The sequence below is a fragment of the Malaya genurostris genome, chromosome 3 (genome assembly GCF_030247185.1).
Source record: "Malaya genurostris strain Urasoe2022 chromosome 3, Malgen_1.1, whole genome shotgun sequence".
NCBI lineage: Eukaryota > Metazoa > Arthropoda > Insecta > Diptera > Culicidae > Malaya > Malaya genurostris.
The window spans coordinates 232570031-232581264 of record NC_080572.1 but is presented as its reverse complement, the minus strand read 5'-3'; the positions used below and the strand labels follow the sequence as shown (position 1 = coordinate 232581264).

Below are 11234 nucleotides of genomic sequence, written 5' to 3'. Positions count from 1 at the left end.
TTTGTAGAAAAGTTTTATTTGGTATGTTTCCTCCTTTCGTGTTATTGCTGAGCAATTCCAGACATGCTTAGCAGATCATCAGACTTGACCTTCTCCGATTTGGATGAAACTTTGCACAGGACTTCAGTATGGAAAACCCTAAGTTTTGATCCGATGGAGAGATCAATCCGGCTCACGACTGATTTTTAAAAAAGGCGTATGTATTTTTGCATTTCACCAAAACTGCCTTTTTCAAATCGTTGTAACTCGGAAACCGTTAATTGTACAAAAATGGCGTTCAGCAAGAAGTTGTAGGGAATCGATCGGACACTCTAAAAAAAATATACACTGAAAAAAGATTTTGATTTTTTTTTCTCAATAATTACAAAATAATCCGAAAAAGTTAAATAAAAAAAAAAAGCATGGTTCTAATATTTTTTTGATAATTTTTATTTTAAAGCTGTTATTAAAACCTACAGATTGATGGCTACCCCATCCGTGCCTTTTGAAAAATGAAGAAATTACAGCTAAAACCATTCACAGATATATTCGAAATTTCAAGTTCTCGTTGAAAGATAATCATTTAAACAGTAGAATATTATTCTACAGGTTGAAGGCAATAAATTTGTTCATGATATCCTTTCTTCTAAATGTAAGAGCTTTAAAATAAAAATTATTAAAAAAAATCGAAACCCTGATTTTTTCTATTTTAATTTATTTTTTTGGTTCATTTTGAAATTATTGAGAATAAAAATACATTTTTTTCAGTGTATATTTTTTTAGAGTACCCAATTGATTTCCTACAACTTCTTTCTGGACGCCATTTTTATACGAAGAACGGTTTCCTAATTACAACGAGAAGAACTAACTGTTTTAGCTGTAACTTCTTCATTTTTCAAAAGGCACTTCATTTTTCAAAAGGCCATTATCTGTAGGTTTTAATAACAGCTTTAAAATAAAAATTATCAAAAAAATATTAAAATCATGCTTTTTTTTATTTAACTTTTTCGGATTATTTTGTAATTATTGAGAAAAAATTTTTTTCAGTGTATATTTTTTTAGAGTGCCCAATCGATTCCCTACAACTTCTTCCTGGACGCCATTTTTGTACAATTAACGGTTTCCAATTTTGGTGAAATTCAAAAATACATACGCCCTTTTTAAAAATCAGTCGTGAGTCGGATTTATCTCTACATCGGCTCAAAACTTATAGTTTGCCATGCAGAAGCCATGTGCAAAGTTTCATCCAAATCGGAGAAGGTCGAGTCTGATGATCTGCTAAGCATGTCTGGAATTGCTCTGCTTATAAATTGAACGACAAAAATCAACTATTGCACAAATCCGGTAATATTACAAAGTTAATAACAGAGATAACATAAATCAGTATATTGAATAAATAGTAAAAATATACTTGTTTGTTTGATAAATCAATAATTTCTTCTCGGTAGTCGGCTGCCCTGATCAACCAAAATAACCAATTAATAATTTTAATATATAATTAAAATAATAAAGCGAAAACAATACACAATCAAGACGGGCGTGAAATCTGTTGACCTTTGTTTGGTGATTTAAAATGATTTTATAAAAAATGAATCAACTATTTTGTCTAAATCCTATTCACTCGTTTCCATTTAGAAAAACCTGTTTTAACCCACCCATGCCTTTCTCATATTACTCACAACAGCAAAAATATTACTGTGGAATTCGAAAAAACAACTGTTCATTGAATAGAAATAGGACTTCGGACTTCGGACAATCTCTGCAAACCCTGTTTACCCTGTAGTTTCGGAACCGGAAGTAGTATCCACAACAAACATAGGAATTCCGTATGAAACTGTAAGACTATTCCTTTGAACCTATTAGTTTGTGGAAATCGGTTTGGCCATCTGGAAGGAAAGTGAGTGAAACCCTTTTGCAGTTTTTAATCACCATTTCCAATTCTTCCGAAACCGGATTCAGATGACCGGTATAACCGAAGTTGGTTTGTTTGCCAGCAACAAATATGACCTAAAAATTGAAACAGTTTTGAACCTAGTTAAACCTAGACTTACTATCTCATGCTCTATTTGGATTAAATCAATTAAACGAAATCTAGCAAACGAAGCGCACTGATCATAAAATAGCTATAATTTTTATCAATCGCAGCACCGTCTTTCACCAATATTACACACTAGCAGCAGACATCCGTAACCGTTTCGTTTTCTTCATAGCGTGTACGAAATAGAACAAAGCACGCATCGTTTTTTTTGTGTTTTTTTCTTCTTTCGGTGTGGTACGTATGTAATGTCGTTCTATATGGCGATTTGAAAACTTTGACACTCATCGAGATATGTGAAAATCGGTTCAAGCATCGCAGAGAAATCGAAGTAAGTTCTATTTTCTAAGTTTTTCTGCACCACTTTCGGTGCTTCCGAAACAGGAAAAGGGGGGCCCACTAGTGCCGAATTATTCTTTTATACCCACAAACTAACAAGCTCTGCCAACTAGAAGAATTTTTCAGACAGTTTTATAGGATTCGTACCGACTTTTGACCATAGTTCGTGATAAAATACAAAAGAAATTGGTAATTTTCCACTTATCACGCTTTAGTTCCGGAACCGGAAGTCGGATCTGGATAAAAAGTTCAAGAAATTTTTAGGAAACTTAGTGGTGCATCCGAGCATCTAAGTAAAATAAATTTTATTAGCCTTCCTTGACATTTTTAAAATAATTATGATGATTAGTTACTATGGTTTAGTATAAGTATAATTTTTCTCTTTTCATCAATAGAAGGTTTAAAAGTTGTTCATCACATTTCAATGAACAATGAACGTGAAGTAAGGTATTCTACTGAATCTTGAAGAACAATACTAGCAATTTGCAAATCAAGATGGTTATCTTATCTTTATCCGAGTCGTTAGAAGATCATCCAATGATACCAAATACTCCTACAAATGCTACTAATTCCTTGCGTTTTCATTGATACGACTAAATACGTTAGGTACTCTTTAGTCACACACCACATTTCAAAAAACACTTCATTTGTAACTCTATCAATTACTATCAATAGTTATCTTTTCAGACCAAAGAGAAGACGTTGGGCAGAGTCAATTAAAAGATACGCATGTTTGGAGATTTATGACGTGTGTTATAGATAAGTTTGTTGCTATGCAGCGCTGTTAGAAAAATTCGCAATATTTTGATTTCATTCAGAAGTTCTTGCGTGTGTCACAACATGAAAATTACGCTCCTTTTAAATATATTTCTGGACGCATACACAGTGACCGTAAATAACGTAATGAAGTACTGGTTTCTCTGTGTTGCAGCCAACCAAACGGCAATACTGGCTACACTGCCATTATGCTCTCGAGTGACAGTTATGCTGCCACTGCGTTGACGCATATGTTGCTGTCATTAGATTACCGCCAGTTCGGCTAGAGAGAGATTCAGAACAGTTGTCTACAGTACAGACAACTTCTTTTATTGTGTCTTGTGTAACATGTCTTTATTAAGTATTAAAGTATAGTAGTTCAGTTTTAAAATGTGTCTATTTATTACTTGTCTGTAAGGACACGCAAATACAGTTCTCTGCTGTCCAACCACACACACAAGATACAACAGTGGCGACGAGTCCAGTGGAAAAGTGATAAAAGCTAACCTCACTTTCACATCACCCACGTGCAACAAGACAAAAGGATGAGTATCCCGAATGGACAGCAGCATGCCTTTCTGCAGCAACAAGGCCAACAGCAGCAAGTTCCTCAAGCTACGGATGAGCTCCTTCGTCAGTGTTTGCACCTGATGACACAAGTTCTCCAGCAACAGCAGAACAGTCAGCAGTCACAAGAGAATTTCATCAGGCAAGTCGTTTCGGAAGTGCATGCGGGCGCAGCACCCAGTCCGGAACAAATTCTCGATTCTCTTGCTGGGAATATCACGGAGTTCCGCTACGACGCGGACAGTAGCATCACGTTTGCAGCCTGGTTCACGAGGTACGACGAGCTGTTCGAAAAGGATGCTGCTCGGTTGGACGACCAAGCGAAGGTCAGATTGCTGCTCAGAAAGCTGGGAACATCTGAACACGAAAGGTACGTCTCTTTTATACTGCCGAGAACACCGAAAGAACATACTTTTGCAGACACGGACTAAAGTCTGAGCGTGATTCAGAGACTCGGACCCGACTTCTGTCATGGATTGAGGAGAACAATAACCTCACGTTGGAGCAATTATCGAATGAATGCCAGCGTCTCATCAATCTCAAACACGATAATGCTATGATCGAATCTGCTGCATCTTTCGATCAGGTTAATCAGCTCAAGCAGAAATATGACAGTAATCGTAACAGACGTCAGCTGTCTCCCAGGTCAGATGCGAACAACACAAAGCGGAAACCCGATACTCCGTGCTGGTATTGTGGTGCGTTCCATTATGTTCGTGACTGCCCGTACAAGAACCGTCAATGTCCCGATTGTAGTCGGTACGGTCATCGTCAAGGATACTGTGCAAGTTCCAAGAAGAAGAAGAGAGGTGGAAAACGTTCGGTTGCCAGCAGGGTTGTCGTTGTCAACATGTGCAACGTGCAGAGGCGGCGGAAATTTGTCTCCGTTGTGCTAAATGGAACTCACATCCATCTTCAGTTAGACACAGCGTCCGACATCACGGTCATCAGCAAACCGATCTGGCGAAAGGTCGGTAGTCCAATATTATCACCATCTACAGTGAAGGCGAAAACAGCATCTGGGAACATTTTGCCACTCGAAGGTGAATTTCGCTGTGACGTCACCATCGGCGGAAACACTCGCAGCGAAATTATCCGTGTAACTGAAAAGCAGCTGCAACTTCTCGGATCTGATTTGGTCGATAGCTTCGATTTATGGTCCGTGCCAATGGATACTTTTTGCTGCCAGGTATCTAGTTCTTCGACTTCCAGCGCAGCGCTTAGTTCTGCATTTCCAGAAGTTTTCAGTGAGAAACTTGGGCTCTGCAATAAGGTACAGGTGAAGTTAGACGTAGAGGATCAGTGCAAGCCCATTTTCTGTCCCAAACGCCCGGTTGTGTACTCTATGTACAACGCAGTCGATCAAGAGTTGGACCGGTTACAGCAGCTGAACATCATTACACCGGTCGACTACTCGGAGTGGGCAGCACCAATCGTCGTAGTGCGCAAAGCAAATGGTGCCATTCGTGTTTGCGGAGATTATTCTACAGGACTCAACTCCGCGCTTCAGCCTCACCAATACCCGCTCCCTCTTCCGGAAGACATTTTCGCTAAGCTGGCTAACTGCAAAGTTTTCAGTCAGATCGATCTTTCGGATGCATTTTTGCAAGTTGAGGTCGACGAGCAGTTTCGTCATCTGCTCACCATCAACACGCACCGTGGTTTATTTCATTACAATCGTCTTCCACCTGGTGTAAAGGTAGCACCGGGTATCTTCCAGCAGCTCATCGACACCATGCTAGCCGGGTTGGAAAAAGTTTCCGGTTATCTCGATGACGTTATCGTTGGCGGTGAAGACGAAGCAGCTCACAACCGCAACCTGAAAGCAGTTCTTCAGCGAATCCAGGATTTTGGGTTCACCATTCGAGCCGAAAAATGTACCTTCGGCAAGAAGCAGATACCGTATCTGGGCTACATTGTTGACCATCGAGGTCTGCGTCCAGATCCAGCCAAAATCGAGGCAATAGTGCAGCTTCCGCCTCCCACTGACGTTCACGGTGTACGTTCCTTCCTCGGGGCGATCAATTATTACGGGAAGCTTGTCCCGAACATGCGAATGCTTCGCTTCCCGCTGGACAATCTGCTGAAATCGCAGTCGAAATTCCAGTGGACAACGGAGTGCCAGCAGGCATACGAGCGTTTCAAGCAGATTCTCACCTCAGATCTTCTACTAACGCACTACGATCCGAAAAAGGAGATCATCGTTTCTGCTGACGCATCGTCAGTTGGTGTTGGAGCCACAATCAGTCACAGGTGGCTCCATCAAAATAGTACAGCATGCTTCCAGAGCACTTACGAAGGCAGAGCAGAACTACAGTCAACCGGATCGTGAAGGTCTAGCTATCATCTTTGCCGTCACCAAGTTTCACAAAATGATCTTCGGACGGCGCTTCTTGCTGCAGACTGACCACGCTCCGCTGCTCCGAATCTTCGGGTCCAAGAAGGGCATACCGGTATACACAGCCAACCGGTTACAGCGCTTTGCCCTCACTCTACTTCTGTACGATTTTACCATCGAGTACGTTCCCACTGATAAGTTCGGTAACGCCGACGTGCTGTCCCGGTTGATAAACCGACACGCGCGACCAGATGAAGACTACGTCATCGCCAGCATAATTCTCGAGCAGGATGTTAGGTCAGTAGCAGTTGATACAGTAGATGCGTTGCCTCTTACTTTCAGAAACGTCGCTCGAAGTACCCAAGCTAATCCAGTTCTCCGGAAGGTCTATCGTTTTATAACCGACGGTTGGCCTCAAACGAAAGCAATCGATCCGGAGCTAAAACGATTCCAAGTCAGACAGGAATCCCTCACTACCGTTGATGGATGCATACTGTTCGCTGATCGGCTCGTCATCCCAGCTCAGTACCGCAAGCGTTGCTTAGATCAGCTTCACAATGGTCATCCTGGTACACAGCGTATGAAGGCTATCGCCAGGAGCTACGTCTATTGGCCATCCATCGACGAAGACATCGTCGGTTATGTGAAAACATGTCGGCATTGTGCAGCGACTGCCAAGTCCCCGCCTCACGCCGTCCCAGTGCCATGACCGAAGGCATCGGGACCTTGGCAGCGTGTTCACGTAGACTTCGCCGGTCCCATCGACGGTGAGTACTATTTGCTAGCGGTCGACTCCTTCTCCAAGTGGCCGGAGATTGTGCAAACCCGACGAATCACTGCAGTAGCAACCATCAGTATTCTTCGAAGTCTATTTGCAAGGCTCGGTATGCCTGTAACGCTAGTATCGGATAACGGTACTCAGTTTACGAGTGTGGAATTTGCCAACTTCTGTGCTCTCAACGGCATCGAGCATGTCACAACGGCCCCGTTCCATCCCCAGTCTAACGGCCAAGTTGAAAGGTTCGTTGACACCTTCAAGCGGGCCGTCAAAAAAATTCAAGAGGGGAGAGGATCCATTGCTGAAGCTCTAGACACCTTCCTGCTAACCTACAGAAGTACGCCCAACCGCACTGCGCCTGAAATCTGAGGTTATGTTTGGTCGTCGTATACGGACTTGTCTGGAGCTTCTACGCCCATCATCAGCAATTTTACCAATGACACCGCATGCTCAGCAAAATCAACAGCGAAGATCGTTCAATCGAAACGAACTGGTTTTCGCAAAGGTTCATCACAGAAACACTTGGAAGTGGGCTCCTGGTGTTATTCTGGAGAAGATAGGTGATGTGATGTACAACGTTTTGGTTGATCGTCGAGTTCTGCGTTCTCATATCAACCAGTTACGATGTCGTACTGAGACTGTTTCACCCAAACACCGGTCCTTTATCGTCAGCCAGCAGTAGTACTAAATTGTTGCCGCTCGACGTCCTTCTTGGTGCCTGGGATCTACTGAAGCTTTCAGACAGTACATCCGCAGTATCATCCGTTGGCTCACCGCAGTCTTTGGTTACGCATAGCTCACAATCGCCGACGTTACAGCCGATGACACCGACACGTTTGTCTTCTACTCCCACAAGTGTTCCACTACCTCAGCTAGTGGCAAGTCCGTCGTCCTCGTCATTATCTTCATCTACAGCAGCATCAACGGAGTTCGAGTCAGCGACCGAAGCAGACCTGGTGGAAACTTTACCGCGTCGTTCCACCCGGACCAGAAGTCGGCCACAATGGTTCGACCCGTACCACCTTTATTAAGAGGGGAGATGTTGCAGCCAACCAAACGGCAATACTGGCTACACTGCCATTATGCTCTCGAGTGACAGTTATGCTGCCACTGCGTTGACGCATATGTTGCTGTCATTAGATTACCGCCAGTTCGGCTAGAGAGAGATTCAGAACAGTTGTCTACAGTACAGACAACTTCTTTTATTGTGTCTTGTGTAACATGTCTTTATTAAGTATTAAAGTATAGTAGTTCAGTTTTAAAATGTGTCTATTTATTACTTGTCTGTAAGGACACGCAAATACAGTTCTCTGCTGTCCAACTAAACACACAAGATACAACACTCTGGTAATATTTTTGTTTCGTAATTCATTGCACCCGTATTGCTTAGGTACACTAGCGCCGTCCTGAAATCAGTGGAACACATATGAAACAGGCTCATTTCTGTCAGGTTGTGTATGGATTGGTACTGATCAATGAATTCTGCACGAAAAGACCGAAATCAGCATTTTGGCGAAAAAAATAATTGATTTTCTGATTTTAGTTAGTTATTTTTTGAGACATTTAAAAAAATCTTACTTTTGCTCATTTAGATTTTTTAATTCTCATTCCCTTAATAATAATAAAATATTTGAACATTTAGGGGTTTTTTGTTTTGTGCAAAAAAGCACAAAACAAAAAACCTTCGGCTCGTCAGTGTTTAAAGCAGTTCAAGTAGAACTGCCATCTCCGCCTAGCAGTCCAACCTTAACCGCTAAGCAGACGCAAAGCTTACACAACTTATGTACTATACTACTATTCATAACTTCAAAGCGGCATACTACACAATCGATCGAAAACAGCTATGACAGATAATGCACGAATACGGTTTCCCGGATAAACTGACTGCGATTGGTCAAAGCAACGATGGATAGAGTGATGTGCTACGTCCGAGTATCTGGGACGTTCTCGAGTCGCTTCGAATCTCAGAGTGGGCTACGGCAAGGTGATGGACTCTCTTGTATCTTGTTTAATATTACCTTGAAAGATGTGATTCGAAGAGCGAGAATCGACACGAGTGGCACGATCTTCCGGAAGTCCGTACAACTTTGTGGCTTCGCTGACGATATTGATATTGTGACACGTAACCTTGAAAAGATGACGGAAACCTACATCGGACTAAAAGCTGAAGCTACGCGTATCGGACTGGCCATAAATGCTTTAAAAACAAAATACATGAGAGGAAGAGGCTCTATAGATGCGCCTCCCACCACGAATATTGATAGACGGTGGCGATATCGAGGTGGTTGACGAGTTCGTGTATTTGGGCTCACTGGTGACCGGCGATAATGACGATAATTCATCTTAGATATATATTTTTATAGATGCTTTGGATTTCCAGTTATAATTGTTTGAAACTAATGTGGCTAAAAACACATACGCCCTTTTCAAAAAGTAATCTTGCGTGAAAAAAATCTCTAGACCAGTGAAAAATATTTCATTTGCTATACCGATCACACATGTAACTCAATCTATGTGACAAAAAAATTAATAGCGATGTAGTAAATCGTTTGCCTTTCGCATATAGAAAGTTTATGCAATCACTGTTAAAACCGAGTTTGTAACCGAATCTCAGCCAGAACCGAGTATCATATACCATTCGAATCAGTTCGCAAAACATCTGTATGTGTGTGTGTATGTACGTATGAAACATGTTTTTACACTCACTTTTCTCGGAAACGGCTGAATAGGGGCTGGGGTCCACAAGGAGATTGATAGTACCTATTAGCTCTCTCCGGACAATACCAGCCTAGATGCCGTGTGGAATCCGGAGGAAAAAAATATACCAAGAATAGATCCACTAGGTTCCTGCTTCCATGTCGTAAAAGGCGACAATTGCAGGAGTTTCTTTTTCCATTCAGTTATCAGATATTTTCAACGTTTCACTTATGATTACTCTATTTTACTAAATTATCTCTTCATTCAACCTATCAATTTCTGTCTAGCTTCGGAGAAAAGTTTTATTTAGAATGTTTTCTTCTTTCATGTTATTGATTGTCTTTCAGGATTATAAATTGAATGATAAAAATCAACTATTGCGCAAATCCGTTGATATTACATATCGGTATATTGAATGCATAGTATAGAAATGCTTTATATTAATATTTCAAACAATAAATTAATATTTTTCTCGGTAACCGGCTACCCAGATCAACCAATATAACCAATTAATAATTTTAATTAATAATTAAAATAATAAATCGGAAATAATAAAGAATCAAAACGCTCGTGAAATCTGTTGACCTTTATTTGGTGATTTAAAATGAGTTTATGTCAATGCAATGAATTAACTATTTTGTCTAAGTCCTATTCACTCGTTTATTTTGTATCACGTAATTTCATTTATAAAAAATAGGGAGGTTTTTATTTTTTAAGCGATAGTATTGCAAATTTTTCCATAGTTCCCTCGAATAAAAGCTGTGAATCAAGACTTCCCGGGACTTAATATAGGATATTGTGGAAACGTTCACTCGGGAAGTCAGTGAGTTTAGTGTTTAGTTTAGTTACCAATACTGAGTGAGTGTTTAGTTTAGTTACCAATACTGAAATTTTTGCTAACAAATATCCTTCTCCCGTGAAACTTGTTGAGTGCGCAGTAGTATGTACGACCTCTAGTAACAACAAGTGTTGGACTAACATCCTTTCCCATTCCTTAGACGATCTACGTTCGGGCCTGGCCGGCGCCGGTACTGATCATTGAATTCTGGGATTACCAGAAGATGTACATTGAAGGATGATTTACCAGTCCCAGGTCGGATCATCTAGAAACTCCCTGTACAATTTCGGCTAATCCCGATCAGTAACGGAGTAGTAACCAGGGGTGGTCGCTCAAGCTCACTTTTCTCGGAAACGGTTGAACTAATTTTCACAAACTTAGATTCAAATGAAAGGTATAATTGTATCATACAAAGTTCCTGATTTGTATTTGGATCCAACTTCCGGTTGCGGAATTACAGGGTGATTAGTGTTAAAATTTCAATTTCACAATTACTTCCTCACTTTTCTCAGAGATGACGTGACCGATTTTAACAAACTTAGGTTCAAATGAAAGGTATCATGATCTCATACAAAACGGTATCCGGAATTACAGGATGAAGAGTGTTGAAAACTTAAAACAGTTATACAGAGCGGTGATACAAAGCTCTGGTCGTTAATCGAAAACCGAGAACCTGGAAAGGAGTTTTAAGGTAAGTTTAGATTTTGTTTACGGTTTTTGATATGCTGCTTCAACACACAGACATTACTCAGCTCGACGAACTGTGTCGAATGGTATAGGACTAGACGATTTTAAAAGTGATTACATAATTTTTTTATATGAAAAAGGAAAAAATATTCCATTCTGAGTATTGATTATAGAGACAATGACTTTGATTTGATTCAAGCTGGTTGATTTACATCTTTTG

At 40.8% G+C, this 11234-nt stretch overlaps 3 protein-coding genes across 3 annotated transcripts; all 3 read left to right on the top strand.

Moving 5' to 3' along the window:
* The first annotated feature begins 3654 nt into the window (after window positions 1-3654).
* On the top strand, window positions 3655-6008 carry LOC131434236 (uncharacterized protein K02A2.6-like). Its single transcript, XM_058600889.1, has 2 exons — window positions 3655-4046; window positions 4097-6008. Exons 1-2 carry the CDS (start codon window positions 3655-3657, stop codon window positions 6006-6008), a joined length of 2304 nt encoding a protein of 767 aa, XP_058456872.1.
* Window positions 6009-6048: 40 nt separating this feature from the next.
* Window positions 6049-6723, top strand: LOC131434235 (uncharacterized protein K02A2.6-like). The gene has a single exon (XM_058600888.1). It carries the CDS (start codon window positions 6049-6051, stop codon window positions 6721-6723), a length of 675 nt encoding a protein of 224 aa, XP_058456871.1.
* A 177-nt stretch (window positions 6724-6900) lies between these two features.
* Window positions 6901-7823, top strand: LOC131434234 (uncharacterized). The gene is made up of 3 exons (XM_058600887.1): window positions 6901-7129; window positions 7218-7362; window positions 7412-7823. Exons 1-3 carry the CDS (start codon window positions 6901-6903, stop codon window positions 7821-7823), a joined length of 786 nt encoding a protein of 261 aa, XP_058456870.1.
* The last annotated feature ends 3411 nt before the right edge of the window (window positions 7824-11234 follow it).